The sequence below is a fragment of the Pristiophorus japonicus genome, chromosome 2 (genome assembly GCF_044704955.1).
Source record: "Pristiophorus japonicus isolate sPriJap1 chromosome 2, sPriJap1.hap1, whole genome shotgun sequence".
Lineage (NCBI taxonomy): Eukaryota > Metazoa > Chordata > Chondrichthyes > Pristiophoridae > Pristiophorus > Pristiophorus japonicus.
In genome coordinates, this window is record NC_091978.1 from 197,290,638 (window position 1) to 197,315,038 (window position 24,401).

At 45.7% G+C, this 24,401-nt stretch overlaps 1 protein-coding gene across 4 annotated transcripts in view; it reads left to right on the plus strand.

Annotated features, from left to right (window-relative positions):
- LOC139243146 (protein sel-1 homolog 3-like) overlaps nt 1-24,401 on the plus strand; it is a 125,969-nt gene that overhangs the window by 91,588 nt on the left and 9,980 nt on the right. For 3 of the 4 annotated variants that reach the window (XM_070870713.1, XM_070870710.1, XM_070870712.1), the window contains exons 13-22: nt 1,456-1,596; nt 5,762-5,824; nt 6,676-6,852; nt 15,555-15,682; nt 15,780-15,863; nt 18,023-18,113; nt 18,222-18,300; nt 18,386-18,495; nt 18,609-18,736; nt 23,861-23,963. In XM_070870713.1, coding sequence (XP_070726814.1) covers nt 1,456-1,596; nt 5,762-5,824; nt 6,676-6,852; nt 15,555-15,682; nt 15,780-15,863; nt 18,023-18,113; nt 18,222-18,300; nt 18,386-18,495; nt 18,609-18,736; nt 23,861-23,963 — 1,104 coding nt within the window. The remainder of the gene's footprint in view (nt 1-1,455; nt 1,597-5,761; nt 5,825-6,675; nt 6,853-15,554; nt 15,683-15,779; nt 15,864-18,022; nt 18,114-18,221; nt 18,301-18,385; nt 18,496-18,608; nt 18,737-23,860; nt 23,964-24,401) is intronic. The other variant, XM_070870714.1, reaches the window with a different exon arrangement.

The window sequence follows — 24,401 nt, forward strand, 5'->3', positions numbered from 1 at the left end:
GCTTTAAAAAAACTCAAAACTGAAAGTATAGATGTTTATCCTGGAAGGCTCTAGTAATGAGGATTTGTCTTTTTCCCTTTCTGGAGATTATAAATGAATAAAAGACCTTGGAGAAATTGCGTCATTTGTGTTAATGGGGCGCCAGCGACTTCTCGCCTGGGGCACGAGAGTGAGTTAGAAACTCCGTGGGATTTAGCAGAGGCGCAAACCGGTAGCCTCCCGCTTCTGCCGCTAGCGCCCTGAGCTGCTATGCCGGTGATGACAATGTCTTCACCGTGTGCAGCGACCCATTTTCCACCACAAAATCCAGGCCATTATACTTTAACTCAGTGAATACACTTGAAAAATAGTAACTATGGGCCCAAGTTTCCACATGATTTGCGCCTGATTTTTAGGAGCAACTGGTGGAGAACGGACTATCTTAGAAATCGCAATTCTCCACATTTTTTTTTCTGCAGTTCTAGTCAGGTAGAACAGTTCTAGTTTGGAACAGAATTTTTTCTTCAAAAGGGGGCGTGTCCGGCCACTGACGCCTGATTTCAAAGTTTTCACAGTGAAAACGTACTCCAAACTAAAGTAGAATGCAGCAAGTGAAAATTTTTGTAGAACTGAAAAAACCTGTTCTACACATTAAAAAATCAGGCGCAGGTTACAAATTAGGCGTCCAGAACGAGGTGGGGGGGAAGGGAACTCATTAAATTCTACAATAAATCCTTATTTATACTTCTACAAATATTATACAAATAAATCCAACCTGAATAAACATTTATAAGCAAAGAAAAGATTAAATAAACCATCTTCCTACCTGTGTGAAAGTGCTTCAGCCAGGGAGAATTCTGCAGCCGTTCGTTGCCGCTGAGCGGGAGGGGGAGGGGCGGGGGGGGAAAAGGAGAAAGCGGTTTGTTGTTGTGGAGGGGAGGGAGGGGAAGGAGACAGCCGTTTGTTGCCGCGGAGGGGAGGTAGGGGAAGGAGACAGTGAGAAGGGTAGCCTCAGTGCTGATGTGCTAATGGCAATGTGATTTTATTAAAAAATGTTCAAAAATTAAACAGCTACAAAGAACTACAAAAATGGCTGAGTGCCAATGTATTTTTTCACACTGAGCATGCGCGAACGCTCCAACGCGCACACGCAGCATTGCCGGCAGGAAAAAAACTCATATAAATAGTACCCGCCCTCTCCCACTTACAAAATCGGCGCGAGTGTAGGCTCCGCCCCCCTGGGCGCCGCGCCAAACAGACAAGGAGCTGCAAAGCGCTCGAGAATAGCGCGTTTTTTTTCTGGCGCCGTTTTAGGCGCGAAAAACGGGCGCCCAGCTCGGGGGGGTGGGGGGTGCCCGTTTTTTATCCTGTGGAAACTTGGGCCCATTATTTTAGTAATTTTTTTTAATTGATTTACGATTTAATCTGGTTTAATCATTCTATTTTAGCCAAATAAAATGTTATTAATACTTGCAGCAAAAACTTGCAAGAATGCTTTACTGGGGACAACAGGGTGTGACACGTGATGTGAAAGCTGCATTGAAATGGTATTCGAGAAGTGCAGTTGAGACAGGAGACCCACTGTCGTTATACGAGTATGGACTTTTTCTTTTCAAGGTAGGTGTTACAAATTCGGGACTACTGTCAATAGCTTCTTGGGTACATTGGATTCAGTTGCTCCCATAAATGGTCTGAGTATTTTACTTCTGTTAGAGTTGACCCACACTGCTCTGTATCTGATTGTATGATAACATGACTCGTAGGTGTAACCATAGTCCTCCCTTGTGACCGGAGCCAAATATTCCTGTCTTTCACAAGTGTACTGCTTCAATATCTGACCTGACCCGACCTGGAAGGGAACACCACCACTGGCAGCGGTGGATGAAGGAGGAGCTAGCCACTGCAGGAATAAGCGCGAGTCATCCCGAGAGGGCGACAAAAGCGAAGACGGCAACAAAATCGACGTCGCCAGAATCCAGCTAGCTGATTGGTAGCATGCCTTGGAGCGAGGCCAAGCTCAGTGGAGGGGTTGGGACCCAGGAGCCGGAGGAGCAGAGGTCGGGAGCGGAGGCTGTGGCGGAGAAGAGCGGAGGTCAGCACCGGAGAGGAGTGGAGGCCTGGAACAGTGGCGAGGTCAGGACCTAGGAGCGCCAAAGTCGAGTCCCAGGAGTGGCCCAGGGAAGGAGCAACACGGGCCAACAGCGAGGTCGTGAGGACTACACTGTGTCCTATGAATCCCAGGGAGAGAGGACTGGAGGACAGTCGGAGTATGTGTGTGTGTATGAATTAGGCCCATGCAGCAAAGCCTGGTCTCCAATCTTCTTGGATCCCCTTGCTCTGTCAAGCCCATGTGGTAGTTGGTGTGCAACGGCCACCCCACGTTTTAAAAAAAAATAAAAAATACACGCACAGGCATCTTCCACCCTTTAAGATGAAGTTCGGGACGTGGAACGTCAGGACCCTCATGGACAACCCCAACAGCAACAGACCGGAACGCCATACTGCTATCATTGCCCGGGAACTCAGACGTTTCGATGTAGATATCGCCGCCCTAAGTGGGACCCAGCAGGCAGGGGAAGGCTAGCTCAAGGAACAAGGTGGTGGTTACAGCTTCTTCTGGGAAAAAATACCGCCTCCATGGGGTAGGCTTCGCCATAAGAAATGAGTTAGTTGGCCATCTCAGGCTCCCTTGCGGGTTAAGCGAACGTCTCATGACTCTTCAGTTCAGCCTAGCCCAGAACCAGTGCGCTACAGTCATCAGTGCGTATGCCCCAACACTGGAAGCTACAGATGAGACCAAAGAGGAATTGTTAACCTGTGGAATTCCCTACCGCAGAGAGTTGTTGTTGCTAGTTCATTGGGTATATTCAAGAGGGAGTTAGATATGGCCCATACGGCTAAAGGGATCAAAGAGTATGGAGAGAAAGGAGGAAAGGGGTACTGAGTGAATGATCAGCCATGATCTTATTGAATGGCGGTGCAGGCTCGAAGAGCCGAATGGCTTACTCCACCTATTTTCTAAGTTTCTATGTTTTCTACTCTGACCTTGAACAATCCCTGTCCCGAGTCCCAACGGGCGACAAGCTGATCCTCCTTGGCGACTTTAACGCCAGAGTTGGAAAGGACACAGTCCTCTGGGGAGGTGTGATCAGCAAAGAGGAGTAGGAAAAACCAACTCGAACAGTACCCTCCTCCTGATGAAATGCTTAGAACATGGCCTTGTCATAACCAACACCTTGTTCCATCAGAGAAACAAGTACAAGGCTTCATGGCAACACCCTCGCTCCAAGCACTGGCATCTGCTCGACTATGTCATCGTCTGAGCAAGGGACCACAAGGACTTGCGCAGCACCTGTGCCATGATAGGAGCTGACAACTGCCGGATGGACCACCACCTAATCTGCTCTGTCATCACCATCAAGAAACCATGCCCGCAGGAAAATCATCGCTGGAGCACTCAAAGACTCTGCTAAGAGAGCCCTATTCAGCCAGCGCCTCACTACCATTCTGGCAACTCCCAGTGATCCAGAGACGCAGAATGTCCACAGTGCTTGGTCTGCCCTCAAGGCCTTTGTAATTAGCACTTGTGTAGAGAATCTTGGTCAGGAAACACAAAGACTGGTTCAACAAGAACGACTAGGAGATCCAGGAGCTAATAAGCCGCAAGTGCAAGGTATTCTTGAACTGGAAACAGCAACACAACTCGATAACAAGAATGCAGCTCTACAGACATCTGAAGGCCGAGGCCCAACAAAAAACTCGCAACCTAAAGAACAGACGGTGGGTGGAGAAAGCGTAGGAGATCCAGCAACTAACCGACAACCACGAAATGCGTGGATTCTTTAGCGCAGTCAAGACCACCTACAGCCCAAGCACTCAAGGTCCTACCCCACTGCGAGCCGTGAACGGAGAGGTACTCTTCAAGGACAAAGAGGCAGTCAGTGCCCGCTGGAAGGAGCACTTCAAAGATCTCCTTAACCGAGACCCTGTCTTCGACACGCGTGTCCTCGACTCCAACCCGCAGCATGCTACTCGCCACCACCTTAGCACTACCCCAGCCCAGCAGGAGGTTGAAAAGGCCATCCAAGAACTGAACAACAACAAAGCCTCGGGAACAGATGGAATCCCCGCCGAAGCACTAATACATGGCAGAAAAACACTATTGGTGTGAAAACATGATCTCATTTCTCTGATTTGGAAGGAGAGCATGCCAGTGGATCTCTGAGACACCGTAATCATGACCATCTTCAAGAAAGGGAACAAGGCCGATTGTGGTAATTACAGAGGAGTTTCCCTGCTGTCTGCCACAGGGAAAGTCATCGCAAGAATCCTCCTCAATCGCCTTCTCCCTGTGGCTAAGAGCTCCTCCCAGAGTCGTAATGCGGATTCCGGCCACTAAGAGGCACAATGGCCATGATCTTCACCGCGCGTCAAATTCAAGAGAAATGCAGGGAACAGCACCAACCTCTATACATGGCCGCCTTTGACCTCTCAAAGGCCTTCGACATTGTCAATCATGAGGGATTATGGAGCGTTCTCCTCAAGTTCGGCTGCCCTCAAAAATTTGCTCCAGAGTAAGTCAGTTAGGTATGATTTTTTTTTTAGGTCAGTTTTTTTTTTCAAAAGGGGGCGTTCCCATACACTTACGCCAGTTTTGGCCATTTATGCCACTTTGGCCAGCAAAAATGTACTCCAAATCAACTTGGGTCAGCTCTGAAAAACCTTGTGGGCAGTTAAGTAAAAGCAGTGCACATTCAGCAGACATTAGGGCAGGGATAGGTGAGGGAAGGGAACTGGGGAGGACCTCAACAACCAAGCAGCAAACATTAAGGAAAAGCTCAAACCAATAAAATACAATAAAAAAATAAGTAAACCCTACCTTATCTTTAAAGTCTGCCCAGGAAAGGCAGCGGTCTAGCCTGTGCGTGAGGCCATTCGGCCTGGGATAGGGGAGGGAAGACGCACTGGAGAAGTGCAAGCTTGTGGACCAGAGAAGTTGCAACTACTGGGTCTGCACGTTTCATCGGTGGGGGGGTGGCGTGGGTGGAGAGCCCGCCGATCGACCGGAGAAGCTGCTGGTTCTGCGCGTTTCATCGGGGAGGGGTGGGGGGAGAGCCCGCCGATCGACCGGAGAAGCTGCTGGTTCTGCGCGTTTCATCGGGGAGGGGTGGGGGGAGAGCCCGCCGATCGACCGGAGAAGCTGCGATGCTCTTTAAAAACGGCAGAGTGCCAAGTTTTCTCTCTCTATTGCACAAGTTGCGGCCAGCACCACTGCTCATGCGTGCAGGTGCCGGCACTGTTTCCGGCGTGGGCGTTTGGCTCCGCGCCCCACTTCACCATCAACGCCACGCCAGGACTCCGGGGACTGTCAACAGCGGCCAGGATGGGGCGAGTTTTTCCCGGCGCCGTTTCCAGCGTGCAAAGTTGGCGTGCTTGAGGTCAGTGCGCCGACAAAATGGCTTGGGCAATGTTGGGCCGATTGTCTTCAGCATGTTGGTTCAGACACCCCATCTGAATGCCAATCAACATCTCCCAGCACTGCCATCTGGTGAATTTAACCCTTTGTAAGCTATGTTTAGCTCAATAGTAGCATTCTTAACGGCTGTTGTACTAAGGAAGGCCACGAGCGTACCGGTGCACACTGCATGCTCCATCTCCAGGGACATCCGGGTGCAAACATAGCTGCGGAAGAGAGGTAGGCAGTCGGACCTGGATCTGTTGATGGCCACCTTAGCCAGGCCTAGGAGCAGTATTAACTCTACTGTGTTTTAAAACTTTTTAGGGCAAGGGAGTGAAAAAAGATACAGAATTAGGCTTAAGACTAATCAGTGAAGCAGCTTCCAAGGTAAGATATATTAACACAATGTAACTACAGATATGTGTTCAACTTTTTTTTTCATCTATATGAATTTTACACTGAAAGACTTGCTAATCATGCAGTAATCAAGCATTCCTAGTGTTCATCGTACTCACAATATGATATAATCACAAATGTCAAAAAGCGTTCTCTATTACATAGAATTATATAGAACCTTTTGCACAGAAACAGGCAAATCTGTCCAACTGGTCTTCACCAGTATTTATACGTCGCCCAAGCAACCCCCCTCCCCATTACTTCTTCCCACCCTGTCCCCATATCCCTCTATTCCCTTCTCCCTCATTTATACTTCAGCCTCCCCTTAAATGTGTCAGTGCTATCTGCTAAAACCACTCCATAGGAGTTCCACATTCTCCTTGTGTAAAGAAATTCTTCCTAAATTCTTATTTTTTCTGTTAATGGCTATCTTACATTTATGCCCCTTGTTCTGGACTCAACTGCAAGTGGAAACAATTTCTATACACAGACCCTATCAACTACCGTCATTTTTTAAAGGTCTCTATCCAATCTCCTCTTAGTCTCCTCTTTTCCAGATCCGTGCCATTTTCAATATTTCATACTGTCTGTCCTTATGACCTATTTAAGTATGGGTGACAAAATAATGCTGGGCTAATGCACCTTTTATGCTCCAGGATGGGCTAGATTACTTTAATTTTGGATCCTTCGTGGACACAGAAAAGAAAAGACTTTCATCCAATCGACCTGCTTTTGATTTGAAAACAAGTTCCGAAGAGGAAAAGGTTGTGTTCAAGTAGAAATTATTAAGATGGTACATTTTTTGTGATTACAAGTATTCATTTAATTTATTATTGAAACAGGGATCACACGAAGCACTTAATGGTTTGGGATGGTATTATGAAACCTTTAAGAAGGACTATGTCAAAGCTGTGGAGTACTGGGAAAAAGCAATGAAAATGGGAAGTCTGGATGCATCACACAATCTTGGAATGCTGTATGAGGTTGGATTATACCCAGGCAAACCTGGAAAGAATGAGGTAAATTTCTACAAAGCTCTGAACACTGATGCCTTGTTTATCACCAAAAACTAAAGTATGCTTCAGTTTTAAAAAAAAAAATCTTGCACTCTTTACTAATTTCTGTATAAAAAGGAAAGTAATGTATTCACCCTACTTACACATGCTCGACAGCACAATCTCACTTCTAGAAACATAAAATGATACAGCACAGAGGAGGCTCACCGTGCCCATACTGGCTCTTTGAAGAGCTACCAATTAGTCTCACTCCCCTGCTCTTTCCCTGTAGCCCTGAAAATTTCTTCTTTTGAAGGCTACTATTGAATCTGCTTCCACCACCCTTTCAGGCAGTGCAATCCAGATCATAACAACTCGCTCCGTAAAAAGAAATTCTCCTCATTTCCCCCATGTATTTTTTGACAATTATTTTAAACCTATGCCCTCTGGTTACTGTTTCTCCCCATCTACTCTACCTATGGCCTTATTGTGTAGGTAGGTTTCACTCACTTGAAACAATATAGGTTCTCCATAACACTCTAGCCAGGTAAAGCGCTGGTTGTGTGCGTGCGCGTGTGTCGCAGTTGTAATGTAATTGTTGCAAAGCCAAAGCTCCTTGAGATGTTTTGTAGCATTTTCTTAAAATTGACATGGAAAACCTCACTACAGCTGTGGCACACTGATGCACTATAAATGGTATAACTGGCCTAAGAAATAGGACCAGGAGTAGGCCATATGGCCCCTCGAGCCTGCTCTGCCATTCAGTAAGATCATGGCTGAATTTCTACCAATGGTAAAGTCACACCAATCACTATGTATCTGTACCTCCTTGAATCCTCTTTGACACATCAATATCCTGTTGATGGTAGGGTCCCCAAAATTATGTATAGTAATCCAAATGTTGCCTCACAATGATGCAATTAAGATTAGAATAACTTGTTTCAATTTATATAATACCCACAAGTGGCATTTTACAGTTAGTAATTGGTAGCACTTCTCAGTGACCAGATATTTCCAATGAATAGCTAAATCCATTTTCCTTTCTTTACTAATAGATATTGTGTACGTGTCTTTCATGTTTTCTTTTGCAATATGCATAACTTTAATTATCTCTGTTCTTTGATGTGTCCTCTATGCAAAAAGGTAGGCGCTTAAACAGAAAGAAAAAAAGTCTTGCATTTATAGAGCACCTTTCACAGCCACTGGATGTCCCAAAGCGCTTTACAGCCAATTAAGCACTTTTTGAAGTGTCGTCACCATTTGTAATGTAGGAGCAATTAGGCCTGCCTGTACAAATTTGCACATTATTAACGTTAATTCCATGTGCCATTCTTTGACCCAATTCCCAGACCTCATTGAAGATTATCAATGTCTTTGAAGGTCATCAGCTCTCTATGTAACTTAAGATATCATGAATAAGTTTTGTATTGCAAGAGGTGCCCTCTTCCATTTTGTTAATGAACAATGTGAACAGTAGGAAACTCTCAGTATGCACCAGTAGATCCTTTGTTAGCTCTGCTAGTTATGGCCTGCCAGACAAGATTTTTCCATTTATTCCCTGTTATGTTCAGAATAACTCCACGAGACTATGTTGTAAGCTCAAACCATTGTGACCTGGGTCTCTTTTTAATATAACTCCAAATTGAGGCAGCAGCGTGGTGGACTGCTTTTTATACCCGCTTGCTCCAGGGTACACAGGTTGACCCATAGGTCTCCCACAAATGTGCCCCCTAATGGCAAGTCTTACACACAGGTGAGGTTCACATACATAACATCACTTTCCCCCCCCAAAATTCTTGAGTACAAGTTATTTACAGGTTGAGGCGATCTGGCGGTCTGCGTTTCCTGATCGATCGCCTGAGTTGAAATCCTGGCATGGGTGAGTTGGTCGGATCATTGCTGCACGGCAGCGCGGCTGGTCTGATCGGACTGTCGGGCAAGGTGGGTTCATCCTCGTGGTTGACAGCGAGGTCAATTGTTGGTTGGGTGTGTGTTGGTGGATTATAGATGGTAGGGTCTTCTTCAAACTGTTCTTGGTTGTCCGTGAATCGCAGTTTGGTCTGATCCAGGTGCTTCCTACACGTTTGCCCATTCAACAATTTCACAACAAACACTCTATTCCCCTCCTTGGCTAAGACAGTGCCAGCAATCCGCTTGGGACCATGACCGTAATTTGGAACAAACATCGAATCATTGATCTCAATGTCACGCGAGGCCGCCGCGCGATCATGGTACATGTTATACCTGTGCCACCAGGTTTCTATGTGATCATTGAGATCCAGGTGGACTAAGGAGAGCCTGGTTTTGAGTGCTCTCTTCATTAACAATTCTGCCGGGGGAACCCCGGTGAGTGAGTGGGGCGCGTCCGGTAGCTGAGCAGGACCCTAGATAACCGGGTCTGCAGTGAGCCGTCCGTTACGCATCTCAAGCTTTGCTTGATGGATTGGACTGCCCGTTCCGCTTGGCCGTTGGATGCGGGCTTAAATGGGGCAGACCTGACATGCTTCATGCCATTGCGGGTCATGAACTCGTTGAATTCTGAGCTGGTGAAACATGGTCCATCGGGCAAACCATGGGTGGCGAATATGGCCCTAAGGCTTTCAATGGTGCCAGTGGACATCCATGATATTATTATACATTCAATCCATTTTGAGTAAGCGTCCACTGCTACTTGAAAAATCTTCCCTAGAAAGGGGCCAGCGAAATCTACGTGGACCCTGGACGACAGTTTGGAGGGCCATGACCACAGGCTCAGGGGGGCCTCCCTGGGTGCGTTGCTCAGCTGTGAGCAAGTGTTGCATTGGTGTACACGTGACTCTAATTCGGAGTCAATGCCGGGCCACCAGACGTGCGACCTGGCGATAGCCTTCATCATGACTATGCCTGGGTGGGTACTGTGTAGGTCGCATATAAATGTTTCCCTGCCCTTTTTGGGCAAAATCACGCGATTCCCCCATAGGAGACAATCAGTTCGTCCTTGCGTCGGTAGAAAGGCTTAATCTCATCTTGCATTGCCCCAAGAACCTCCTACCAGCTCTCATTGAGGATGCAGCTTTTTACTAATGATAGCAGGGGGTCTTGGCTGGTCCTGTTCCTGATCTGGTGAGCCGTGACTGGTGATCCCTCGCTCTCAAAAGCATCCATTACCAAAAGCAAGTCTGCGGGTGGGCAATGGCAGCCGACTGAGGGCGTCAGCGTGATTCTCAGTGCCTGGTCTGTGGCGGATAACATAGTCATATGCCGACAATGTTAGTGCCCATCTTTGGATGTTGATAACTTTGCTTTCTGAGAGCAGTGAAGTAAGCGGTTTGTGGTCGGTTTCGAGCTCGAACCAGAGACCAAATAGATATTGGTGCATTTTCTTAACCTCGTATACACAAGCCAACGCTTTTTTCTCAACCATACTGTAGGCTCTTTCAGCCTTGGATAAACTTCTGGACACATGTGCAACCGGTTGCAGTTTGCCTGACACATTGGCTTGCTGTAACACATAATCAGTCCCGTATGATGACGCATCACATGCTAGTACTAAGCGTTTACATGGGTCATACAATACAAGTAACTTGTTCGAGCATAGCAGGTTTCTGGCCTTATTAAAGGCTGTCTCTTGAGATTTACCCCAAACCCAGTTGTCACCCTTGCGTAGCAACAAATGCAAGGGTTCCAGCAAAGTGTTCAACCCCGGTAGAAAGTTATCAAAGTAATTGAGGAGTCCCAAGAACGAACGCAGCTCTGTCACATTCTGTGGTCTGGGTGCATTCTTGATGGCCTCTGTCTTGGAGTCTGTGGGTCTGATGCCGTCCGCCGCAATCTTTCTCCCCAGAAATTCGACCTCTGGCACCAGGAAAACACACTTGGAGCGTTTCAGCCTGAGTCCCACTCTGTCCAATCGCTTTAAAACCTCTTCCAGGTTGTGCAAGTGTTCGGTGGTATTGCGACCAGTGATCAAGATGTCATCTTGGAACACCACGGTGCATGGAATCGATTTCAGCAGACTCTCCATGTTCCTCTGGAAGATGGCTGCAGCCGAGCGAATTCCAAAGGGGCATCTGTGGTACATGAACAGTCCTCTGTGTGTGTTGATGCACGTCAATTTCTTTGACGGTTCAGCCAGCTCCTGTGTCATGTAAGCAGAGGTTAGGTCTAGCTTGGTGAATGATTTTACCCCTGCTAGTGTTGCGAATAAGTCCTCCGCTTTGGGTAGTGGGTACTGGTCCTGTAATGAGACTCGGTTGATCATCACCTTGTTGTCCCCGCAGATTCTGACCGTCCCATCGCTCTTTAGCACCGGCACAATTGGATGGGTCCACTCGCTGAACTCTGCTGGCGATATGATTCCCTCTCATTGAAGTCTGTCCAACTCAATTTCGACTTTCTCTCGCATCACATATTAGACTGCTCGGGCCTTGTGATGAACTGGCTGTGCCCCAGGAACAAGATGGATCGGCACTTTGGCACCTGTGAAGTTGCTGATGCCTGGCTCAAATAACGGCAGGAATTTGTTTAGCACCTGGGCGCACGGGGTGTCGTCCACCGAGGACAGTGCTTTGATGTCGTCCCAGTTCCATCAGATCTTTCCTAGCCAGCTTCTGCCGAACAGCGTTGGGCCATCGCCTGGTACAACCCACAGTGGTAAATCATGCACCATTCCATCGTACGATACTTTCACTGCCGCACTGCCAATAACAGGTATGAGTTCTTTGGTGTAAGTGCGCAGTGTAGTGTGAATCGGGCTCAATTTTGGCTTTTGTGCCTTGTTACTTCAGTTTCTCAGATGCCTTCTGGCTCATAATTGATTGACTCACTCCCATGTCCAATTCCATGGAGACTGGAATGCCGTTAAGTTTAACTTTTAACATTATCGGAGGGCTTTTGGTATTGAAGGTGTGTACCCCATACACTTCCTCCTCATCCTCCGGTTGAGTTGCCTCTCCTGCACATTCACGCTGGATCAGTCACTCTCTGCTGACTCTGCCACGTGGTGAGTCTGAGGTCGCTTGCACATTCGCTGGAGGTGCCCCATTGTTCCACAGCCCTTGCACACAGTGTTTGAATCAACATTGATGGGCTCTGTGATTGCCCCTGCAGCGCCAGCATAGTGTTAATGGATTCACATTAGCGCTCCACAGTGGCCTCTGAGTCACCCTAGGCCTAACCCCTGCGGTCGTGTGGGCCCTACCATGTACAGTTCTGCCTACTGAAGGCATTATTTTATGCACAGTACTTGTCGATTCTGTGAAGATATCTGTTTTGTGTTGTCGCTCGTGGATATGAAGGCCTGAGCTATCGTGATGGCCTTGCTCAGATCTAAGGATTCGGCAGACAGTAGTTTGTGGAGGATGACCTCGTGGCCAATTCCGAGCTCGAAAATGTCCCGCAACATTTCCCCCAAAGATCCTGCAAATTTGCACTGTCCCGCAAGGTGTCTTAGTTCGGCGACAAAGCTCGCCACGTTCTGGCCCTCGGAGCAATGGTGTGTATAAAAGCGATACCTGGCCATTAAGATGTTCTCCTTCGGCTGGAGGTGTTCCCGAGCCAGCGTACACAACTCTGTGTAAGTCTTGTCCGTTGGTTTGTCTGGGACCAGTAGATCTTTGAGGAGGTCATATACCAATGACCCACATGCGGTGAGGAGAATCGCCCTGCACTTCGTCTCCGTCTCAGCCGTGTCCAGCTCGTTTTACACTAAGTATTGGTCAAGATGCTCAACGAAGGCTTCCCAATCATCACTCAACAAATCTCTCAAGAATACCAACGGCAGCCATTTTTGCGTGAAAGTTCATGATCTCTAACTCGTCGCCAGTTGTTATGTTCAGAATAGCTCCAGGAGACTGTGTTGTAAGCTCAAACCATTGTGACCTGGGTCTCTCTAATATAACTCCAAAGTGAGGCAGCAGCGTGGTGGACTGCCTTTTATACTTGCTTGCTCCAGGGTGCACAGGTGACCCATAGTTCTGCCACAGGTGTGCCCCCTAGTGGCAAATCTTACACACGCGTAAGGTTCACATACATAACATTCCTAATCCATGATTACTGTTACTAGGCTAGCTTTCAATCCATTTGCTGATTTTGCTATTAATTTTTGCACAAAACACAAACATTTCTGGCCACCAATTTAGGGAATCCAGGCAATAACCTGAGCCTAATTCTAACCTGGTGGGTCCCACATCTGCCCCATCTGCAAGGTATGCCTGGTAAAGCCAGGTGTACCTGCACCAACCTACACCAGATCTCAACAGAAGGTCGGGGCACAGACACATCTGATTTAGGGAATCATTGTCCCTCTTGCTGGACTCCCACAGAGAGATACAGGAAATATCAACGCAAGGCCAAAACCTAGTGTACCAGGGTCCCAGCTGAGTTTATGGCCATAATTTTAGTGGAAGTCCATCAGAGTTTTTTCAGATTTTCAGCCACTAGATCTCAGCAGCAATGTTAACCTATATGGGCGGAAGTATTGCAAGGTATGAATCTTGATTATCAATGTGGAAAATTTTGTGAATGCTTGTCCGACATCTAGTACTAGATGAACAGAAATTTCCTCCAACTAAATATTGGGAACACCAAAGCCATTGTCTTAGGTCCCCACTACAAATTCCATTCCCGAGCCACTGACTCCAACCATTTCCCAGGCAACTGTCTGAGGCTGAACCAGACCATTCGCAACCGTGAGGCTGGATTTTCCGGTCCTTTGCGCTCTGGGTTTAGCCCCAGAGCGGCGTGAAAGGCGGCGGAGAGGTCTCCAGCACCCTGCAGCGATCCTCCGGTCAGGTTTTGTGGCGGTGTTGAGCAGCACCGCTGGAAGAGCTATGTCAGGTATGCAACGCCCCTGGTTGCAACACGGGTGCGAGTTTTGAGTCTCGCCCGACCCGTCCGTCCGGCAGTGTGCCCTCAATGACCGCCTGGGAAATCAGAGTGGTCGAACGATCCCGGTGGCGGAGAGGAAGGTACTGCAAAAGTAAGTGCGAGTGCTTTTTGTTTTAAATGTTTGTGTGATTTGTGTTGCGGTGGCGTGGGTAATGTTTTAGGAATGGTTTTTTTAGGTCCCCCCCCCCGCCTCCCCATCCCCACCAGGCCTCTCTCGGAGCACTCACGGCGACTCGTTAACTTGGGATTTTCCCTTCCTTGCACCGAGAGAGGTGTACAATGCCTCCCTTAGCGCTTCACCCACTGACGCAGGCCCCCAGATGCCCAAAGTTAAATACTAAAGCTCAAACTATTCCCGGCCGCTAACTTTCCAGCCCCGCCACCAAAATCGCCCCAAAAACATAAAAGCCGAAAATCTAGCCCTTGGTATTGCAGTTCACCCCGAGCTGAACATCCGACCACATATCTGCTCCATTCCCTAGACCGCCTACTTTCAGTGCTCTTCTGGCTGGCCTCCCATCTTCCCCCCCTACATAAACTTGAACTCATCTAAAACTCTGCTACCCGTATCCTAAGTCTCACCAAATCCCGTTCACCCATCACCCCTGTGTTCGCTGATCTACATTAGCTCCTAGTCTGGCAATGCCCTGATTTTAAAATTCTCATCCTTGTTTTCAAATACCTCCATGGCCTTGTCCCTCCCTATCTCTATAATCTCCTCTAGCCCCATAACCGCCCCACACCCCCTGTACCCAGGTATCTGCGCTCCTCTAATTCTGGCCTCTTGAGCATCCCTGATTTTAATCGCTCAACCATTGGTGACCATGCCTTCAGCTGCCAAGGCCCTAAGCTCTGGAATTCCCTCTTTAAACCTCTCTATCTCTCTTTCCTCCTTTAAGGTGCCCCTTAAAACCTACCTCTTTGACCAAGCTTTTGCTCATCTGCCCCAATTTCTTCTTTGTAGCTCGGTGTCAAACATTGTTTTATAACAGTCCTGTGAAGCGCCTTGGGATGTTTTACTTTGCTAAAGGAGCTATATAAAAGTTGTAGTAGTCGACAGACGAATGCCTATGGATGTAGATTATATGGACTTCCAGAAGGCATTCGGTAAGGTTTCACATAAGACACTGTTAGCTACAATTAAAGCTCATGCAATTGATGGCAATGTATTGACGTGGTAAAATAGTGGTTAGATGGTAGAAGGGTCAAAGTGGGGATAATGGGTGTATACTTGAATTGGAAGGAAGTGACTTAGATTATATATACAACTTTACCAATGATTAAAAACATTGGTGGCATAGCAAGTAGTGTAGACAGGAGCATAAAATTACAAAGTGACATTGATAGATTAAGTGAGTGGGAAAATGCTTCTTTAAACTTACCTCTTTGACCAAGCTTTTGGCCATCTGTCCTAATATCATTATATGTGGCTCGGTGTCAAATTTTGTTAATGCTCCTGGGGATGTTTTACTACGTTAAAGGCATTCTATAAATGCAAGTTGTGTGTGCATTCTACAACATGTGAATCATCAAGAAGTATTTTAATGGGCTGCAATATAATCATTCGGGTTCTGATGACTTTTATCTGCCCTTGTTTTACTCATGTGGGTAATAATGCGAGAACACCTTGTCACCGTCTAGATCTTGTCCAGGAATTTCCTGAGAATTACTCCCTCTCCACCACCATAACAACCAGCAGTGCAGTGGAAACCCTTTTTGTGCACATCAGTGGGATTTCCGGTACAATTCCAGTGATTTTATAAGGCTCCTAGGAAATTCTCCACTATTGTTTCAGCAAATTGTTCTATTTGGAAAATGTTTATTGAAATGACATTTATTTTATGTCTTTTTCTTATTAGACTGAGGCGTTTCAATACTACTATAAAGCTGGATCTGCTGGACATTTTGAAAGTATAATTCGCTGTTCCTTTTACTGGAGTACAGGAAACTTTGAATCTATTCCACACAACCCCAGACAAGCAGTGCTGTAAGATGTATATTTGATATGCTTTCTTAGAAACCTTTTATTATGAACAACTATCTAAAACTCTGATTTATTTTTGCGTGTGTTTTTTCCATAACAGTTGGACCAGATTTGTTGCTGAACAAAATGGTTTTTTGGGTTATTTCATGAGAAAAGCTATGGATGCCTATCTTCAGAGATCCTGGTAAGAGTAAGGGTACAAGTACCTATGTTCTTAGATACCAGAGATGGCAAATATTGCTCTGTTCCAAGGTTGCAATTTAATTTAATTTTGTTTGTTGCTTGTCTATCACAGTAGCGAGTAAATTTAACTGCTACCAGCAGATAAACAGAAGAACAAAAGAATTTGGAGCAGGAGTAGGCCATTTGGCCCCTCGAGCTTGGGCTCAGCTCCACTTCCCTGCCCGCTCCCCATAACCCTTCACTCCCTTATTGCTCAAAAATCTGTCTATCTCCACCTTAAATATATTCAATGACCCACCTTCCACAGGTCTCTGAGGCAAAGAATTCCACAGATTTACAACTCGCTGAGAGAAGAAATTCCTCCTCATCTCAGTTCTAAATGAGCAACCCCTTATTCTTAAACTATGCCCCTTGTTCTGGATTCCCCCACGAGTGGAAACATCCTCTCTGCATCTACCTTGTCGAGCTCCCTCATTATCTTTATAAGTTTCAATAAGATCACCTCTCATCTAAACTCCAATGAGTATAGGCCCAACCTGCTCAACCTGTCTTCATAAGTCAACCCCCTCATCTCTGGAATCAATCTTGTGAACCTTCACTGAACTGCCTCCAATGCAAGTACATCCTTCCTTAAAGAAGGTGACCAAAACTGTATGCAGTACTCTAGGTGTGGCCTCCACAATACCCTATACAGTTGTAGCAGGTCTTCTCTGCTTTTATACTCTATCCCCCTTGCAATAAAGGCCAACATTCTATTTGCCTTCCTGATTAGTTGCTGTACCTGTATACTAACTTTTTGTGTTTCACGCACAAGGACCCCCAAGTCCTTCTGTACTGCAGCATTTTGTAGTTTCTTGCCATTTAAATAATAATGTGCTTTTTTATTTTTCCTGCCAAAATGGATACCCTCACACTTTCACACATTATACTCCATCTGCCAAATGTTTGCCCACTCACTTAGCCTGTCTATATCCCTTTGCAGATTTTTTGTGTCATTCTCACAGCTATTTTTGTAAAACATTATTACAAGTGCCCCCTTATTAAAGGGGCACTAAAACCGACAAATTAAACTTTTAACATTAAAGGATAAAAACAGATTGATGAGAACACTGGTACCATCACCACTACACCACCACACCTCACATCTTGCTTTCCCACCCATCTTTGCATCATCAGCAACCAGAAAATGACCCATTTATCCCCAGTCTCTGTTTTCTGTTAGTTATCCAATCTGCTATCCATGCTAATATATTACCCCCAACCCTGTGAGCTCCTTTCTTGTGCAGTAACCTTTTATGTAGCACCTTATCGAATGCTTTCTGGAAATCCAAATACACTAAATCCACTGGTTCCTCCTTATCCACCCTGCTCGTTACATTCTGAAAGGACTCCAGAAAATTTGTCAAACATGATTTCCCTTTCATACAGTCAAGCAGAGTCAGCATGGTTTTATTATGCTTTTCCAAATGTTCTGCTACTGCTTCCTTATGGCATTATGGATCTCCCATGACATTGTTCACAATTAATCAGAGGATATTCTGTTTTATGACAATAGGGCAGTTGTCAATAGTGAAGAAAGTGACATTTACAACGCATGTGCAAGACTTCGTATGTACGTTAGAGATTGATAGAACCTGAATAAACTTCAAAACTAAAACAATGTTGTATCTCACTTGGTGTTTGGTGGCACTGTACAGAAACTGAGAACTACGATATACACCAAGAACTAGAGGTTTCAATTATTTCCTTGGATGTCCATGTTGTCTACTATTTTTTTTTACCTTTTGTATATCTTCATTCACTATAATATTGTGAATTCACCTAATCATTTGCATTTCAATATATTGTAATAAGATAAAAGTAGGAAACTGATCACATTATATCCGAATTGTTTTGCAACAGAAAATGCTGGAAATACTCAGCAGGTCAGGCAGCATCTGTGGAGAGAGAAACAGAGTTACTGTTTCAGGTCGATTCTCAAGTCTCATTGTACATTGTGCAATGTTGCTAACTCTGAACTTTAATTGGTGAATTTACATTATTGCATAATGTTCACATTAAGTATATTTTAAATTTCTGTATTTAGCACCTAAATTCAAATAAGTTAAATAGTTACCATTGATTCAATATTTATTCAAAATCTAACCTCACTTGCCCTAGGAATGAAGCCCTGCTGTATTTCCTTGTCACAGCAGAAACAGGAATTGAAACATCACAGACAAATGTTGCCTATCTCTGTGAAGAAAACCCAGTGAGTAACTGTTAACTGGTATTTTGGTAGCTTCTGTTGGAAATTCTGAGCTTACCTTTTTCATTTTTGTGGTCAGTAATTAAAAATCTACCCTTGTATTTCTATTAGGAGCTGACAAATAGCAGTGTCGATTATACCTGGAGATATTATAATTTATCAGCTTTTCAGTTGAATACACATCCTTTTGGTATGTATACTGTGCAGATCTGGCCTGAAATCGCACATCCAGTAAGTAGCAATGCACTAACCCATTTCTTCTGTGTAAATTTCAGTTCTAGTAAAAATGGGAGATTACTTCTATTACGGTCACAAGAACCATAAAAAAGACATCACACAATCAATTGAGATGTACGCGTCTGCTGCTTTATATAATTATTCTCAAGTGAGTATTGGAGTTGTTCTAGTTTTTAGACTAGTTTAACATAGTCCAGCAAATTCTGTAAGGCTTAGTGTGACATTTATCTTTACCCATAACATTTATTTGCCTTCTACCAGGCATTTTATAGCTTGGGCTCATTGGTAGAGGAAGGTCTCCATATACCAGAGAGAATTTTAGACCTCCTAAACCTGGCCACCGCAAACCATTCCAACAACATCTCAATCCTGCTGGAGTTATATGAAAGGTAATAGCAAAATGTATTCAAAAACATAATCCATTCTGATTTCTAATTTTAGTTACTAATCAAACTGTTTAGTACTGCAATGTTACATTTAGTAATGTAAATATGAATCCAAAGTTCTATGTAGTGGTTTCATTTTCATGTTCTAGTCGGTCGCTATCTGTCTAATAACACCATGTCACACATTATCAACCCAAGAGAATTGTTGAGATAGAAAGAAATACCATGAGTTCTAGAAATTGGAAATAAAAATAGGAAATACTGGGATTATACAACAGGTCTGTTATCAACTGAGGAAGAGAAACCCCTCCATAGGCCTGACCAGAACAAAGAGGAAGGACAGCAGGCAACAGTCAGGAATGCCGATTTGCTAGCTACTATTAAAAAGAGGGAATTAATGGAGTTAACAGCCTAAAATATAAGCTTTTAAATTGCTACAAAGGTGAAAAGGGCTGGATTATAGACAAACGTCATGTCAGTCAGACTGCAAAAAGACATTAAAAAGACAAAAGATGACCACAACTGTGCCAGGATTAAAGAGAATGTGGTGGAATTGCATAGGAGAAGTTGGTGTTGGTCATTGTTCAGACCAGATGATTGCACAGAGCTCAGGAGGAAGGACTGTCCTTAGAACGTTTACATTGGAGCTCGGTTGAAGCATCGCAGGAAACCAAAGATAGGAAGGTGAGAGGGAGAGTTGAAGTGCCAAGCCACAGATGGTCTCATTCAGCCACTGCATTTTCTGTTTTTATTAAAGAAAGTTATTGGGCTGGATTTTCCGGTCCTTTGCACTCCAGGTTTCGCCCCGGAGCGGCGTGAAAGGTGGCGTTCAGGTTTCCTGCGCCCCATCGCGATCCTCCAGTCCCGTTTTGCTGAGTAGCATCGCCAGAGCTGTGCCGGGTGTGCAACGCCTCTCGTTGTGACACCGGCAGTATTTTGGACTTTTGCATGATTTGTCCGCCCGGAATGACCGCCTGGGAAATCAGTGTAGTCCAGCATAGCCAGCGGCGCAGAGAAAGGTAAAGTACTCCGAAGGTAAGTGCGAGTGTTTGTTCTTTTAATCTTTTTAGCGATTATGTTGTGGTGGTGTGGGCAATGTTTTGGGGATGTTTTTGTGGGTTTTTTTAAAAATCCCCCCCCCCCCACCAATGGCCTCTCTCGGAGCGCACACGGCTCATCAGTTTAGTTCGCAAGTTTCCCATCCTTGAGCTGCGAAAAGTGTACAACGCCTCTCTTCGCACTGGTTTTAGGTTAGGTTTTTTTTACGTCATAGAAGTTCCTTCATGTCGGCGCCAGTTTTCAGCATTTTTCGCAGTTTGCCCCCAAATTCTTTAGCCTAGGTCGACGTATCTGACCACTCCCGAAAAACCTCCTGGTGAGTTAACAGAAAGCAGCACACATTGAAAAATCGGCGCTGAAAGACGCCATTGTTTTTCATCAAAGTTTTTGGAGGGAGTCTCTAACACTTGAAATATCCATAATAAAGTTCAACTGTTTTTACCTTTCAACGAAGTACATGGCAGTTTCTTGGATTTCTGAAGTTTTCATTTTATTTTTACTCACACGCCACCACTGAACGTCTTCAAGCAGGGCTGGAGGGTCGTAGCGTCGGATGTCAGAATCGGCCCCGTGCTCGGACACTGGCTCGGCTGGAAAACAATCCCGGGGAGGGAGGTGGCGATCGGAAGGCTCCTGCACTAGGCACAAGACTGCAATGAGTTGGGAGAGATGAGGGGGGCGGGGAGAGAAGTGCATCCATACAGACCTTGGGGAGAGAGAACAAAGAACCTGTCCTGCATGCTGTGTTAATAAAGGAACAAATAATGAAAATTATTCAGATTTAATGTAAAATATATTTTCAGTTCCAATCACTTACAAAACTCTAAGATCACTTAAAAACTTTAAGACCACTTACTAACTTTTAAACTTGTAAATTTACATAATTGACAATCTTTTAATTTGAGAACAACAGTAACAACAATAATAACCACAACAGCAGCAGCAAAGAAAGGCTGCACCCATCTCTCCTCCACCTTATTGTAAGACAGCCCGCTGCGCTTGTTCTTGGTGACTCCACCACCCCTGCCCGCAGGCGGTGGCACAGTGTTTCTGGGGTTGGTACCAAGCTTATTCTTTTTAAGATCTCGGGTAGTGCGCACCTGTTGCGGGGGGGGGGGGGGGGGGGGGATGGTAAGGGGCAATGTGGAGGGTCTGGGGGGCAATGTGGAGGGCCCGGCTTGGGGCCCTTCAGTGGCTGGTGTGGGGATTGGAGTGGGAGTGGCAGTTGATTCTGTCAATAGACGTGGGGTCTGGGCGTGTTCCCTTATTGCAGCAGCTAACTCCAACATGCACCCTGACAGTGTCTTAACGACCTGCAACATTCCCTCCCTTATGTTGAGCAAAAGTGTCTCAATTACCATGTTCAGTGATAGTATTTGCACCATCCCTGACATTCCCTCCCTCATGGTCACTGACATCGTTCCTATTTCTGGTGAGATTGCTGTTACTTGTCCCGACAGTCCCGCTACCTCATTACTCACCCCAGGAGTGATCGCGTATGGTCAATGCTTTCCGCACTCATTACCATCATCTGAACCACATCTGTTAGATCCTGCACCTCAGGAGAGCGCAATTGAGCTCTCCTTCCCCTTGTCCCCATGGGTGTGGCTCGTACCCCACCACTGGGATCCGCAGCCTTGGATGTTAGGAAACCATGGAATGTCCCACCAACACTCAAACCACTAGTCACCGAAGGGGCTGGTACCTCAATGGGTGGCACCTGCACCTCCACCAAATTCAGTAAAACAGTGGAGGCTTCATCCATCTCAATCCCCTGCCCCTCAGCCCCATGCTCTTGGTCAGGAGGGTGGGATTGGAAGATGTTCTCCTCTTCAGACTCCTCCTCGTCTGAATAATCTTCTGCATCGTCAGGGTTGGCCTCAAGTTCTGCAAAATATAACAGAACACAGACAAATGGTGAGCAACTGAGGGTAGGGGGGGCACAGGGTGGGCGACAGGATAGGGTCACACAGCGCAGGCAGCAGGCTGATTTGAAAGACCATGATGAATGATAGCACATTGCATCAACCGAAGCGTAGCTGTTGGAGACATCCCCCGGAACCGAAGCCTGGCTAGCCTGCGCAGTACTTAACATTTAGCAAAGCCAGACTGTGGAATCCTCCTCTTAATCTTGTATGTTTCGATAAGATCACCTCTCATTCTTCTGAATTCCAGTGAGTAGATGCCCAACCTACTCAATCTTTCCTCATAAGTCAACCCCCTCATCTCCAGAATCAACCTAGTGAACCTTCTCCTGAACTGCCTCCAAAGCAAGTATATCCTTTCTTAAATATGGAAACCAAAACTGCACGCAGTATTCCAGGTGTGGTCTCACCAATATCCTGTATAACTGTAGCAAGTCTTCCCTGCTTTTATACTCCATCCCCTTTGCAATAAAGGCCAAGATTCCATTGACCTTCCTGATCACTTACTGTACCTGCATACTATCCTGTTGTGTTTCATGCACAAGTACTCACAGGTCCCGCTGCACTGCAGCACTTTGCAATCTTTCTCCATTTAAATAATAACTTGCTCTTTGATTTTTTTTTTCTGCCAATGTGCATGACCTCACACTTTCCAACATTATACTCCATCTGCCAAATGTTTGCCCACTCACTTAGCATGTCCTTTTGCAGATTTTTTTGTGTCCTCCTCACACATTACTTTTCCTCCCAGCTTTGTATTGTCAGCAAATTTGGCTATGTTAACTCACCGGTCCCTTCTTCCAAGTCATTAATATAGATTGTAAATAGTTGGGGTCCCAGCACTGATCCCTGCGGCACCCCATTAGTTACTGATTGCCAACCCGAGAATGAACCATTTATTTCGACTCTCCGTTTTCTGTTAATTAGCCAATCCTCTATCCATGCTAATATATTACCCCCAACCCCGTGAACTTTTATCTTGTGCAGTAACCTTTTATGTGGCACCTTGTCAAATGCCTTCTGGAAGTCCAAATACACCATATCCACTGGTTCCCCTTTATCCACCTTGTTCGTTACATCCTCAAAGAATTCAAGCAAATTTGTCAAACATGACTTCCCCTTCATAAATCCATGCTGACTCTGCCTGACCGAATGTTGCTTTTCCAAATGTCCTGCTACTACTTCTTTAATAATGGACTCCAACATTTTCCCAACCACAGATGTTTGGCTAACTGGTCTATAGTTTCCTTCTTTTTGTCTGCCTCCTTTTTTTAAATAGGGGCGTTACATTTGCAGTTTTCCAATCTGCTGGGACCTCCCCAGAATCCAGGGAATTTTGTTAAATTACAACCAATGCATCCACAATCCCTGCCACTACTTCTCTTACGACCCTAGGATGCAAGCCATCAGGTCCAGGGGATTTATTTGCCTTTAGTCCCATTATCTTACTGAGCACCACCTCCTTAGTGATTGTGATTGTGTTAAGTTCCTCCCACCCTATAGCCCCTTGACTATCCACTGCTGGAATATTGTTCGTGTCCTCCACCGTAACGACTGATATAAAATAGTAGTTCCAGCATTTCTTCATTTCTTTGGGTAGAACTTGTATGTGACCTCTGCTGGTGTCTAGCTCCTGCAATCTGGTCTCAATCACAGTAACTAGTGCCTCCATTTCATCCTGTAAGAAATTCTTGGTCCTTGCACCGTGTTGCATCTTGTATTACTGCAGCTGTGATTTATCCAATGCTCTCACACAGCACTGCTTTTCACACACACAACTGGCTCTTTATAAATGGCCGATTGTCAATGCGGAGCTGTACTGCGCATGCGCGTCTATTGAAATAACGTCAAAAATGTCACTTTTTTTGTCGCACATGCACAGAAGGTGCGGCATAGTTTTTTTCGGCGCAGACAGTAGGCTCCACCCGCCGAGGTGACTGGACATGGCGCCAAATTTGAATTATACATTGGGGAAACTTTGGCAAACTCTTTCTGGCACATTTCTGGCCTAGAAAAATGGGCGTAACTCTGGCAATATGCCAGAAAACAGGCTTGGGCAAAATTGAGCCCAATAATTCAATTCTAGGTGTGAGCTGCTTTGGCAGTGTATTGACGCATTCCTTCATTTTCTCCATTTTCCCAGGTGTATAATTGTTGATTTCGAAGAGGCTTTCATCCCATGCTCTATAGCTTTGCTTCGTGTTTACCTGAAAACAATATGGATTAATATCTGCACTGCTGCTTTAGTATGTATTCCAACAAATACCATTTATTGTTTATGATTGCTCTTTATATTGCACATTTTACGTTTTGGAGCATGGGCAGGAACATCGGCAGGACCCAGGTACAGAGGAATGGGAAGGTCAGGGCGGATGAGCCGCGAGTGTTTGTGGTGAGATGCGGTGAATTTTATGGTGGAGGAGCGGCGAGAGATCGTGGCGGAGGTGCGACAGATGAGGGTACGGGGCCCAGAAGAGCCGAGGGCCCAGGGGCAGCACGGGCCAGCCCACACTGTGATATGTGTGCGCGCTAGGTCCGTGCAACAGAGCAGGTCTCCAATCGTCTTGGTTAATCCTTGCCACTGGACCAAGACCTAGCTCTGTCAAGCCCGTGTGGTGGCTGGTGTGCAACGGTCACCACACGTTAAAAAAATTCGCGCACAGGCATCTTCTACCCCCTCAATT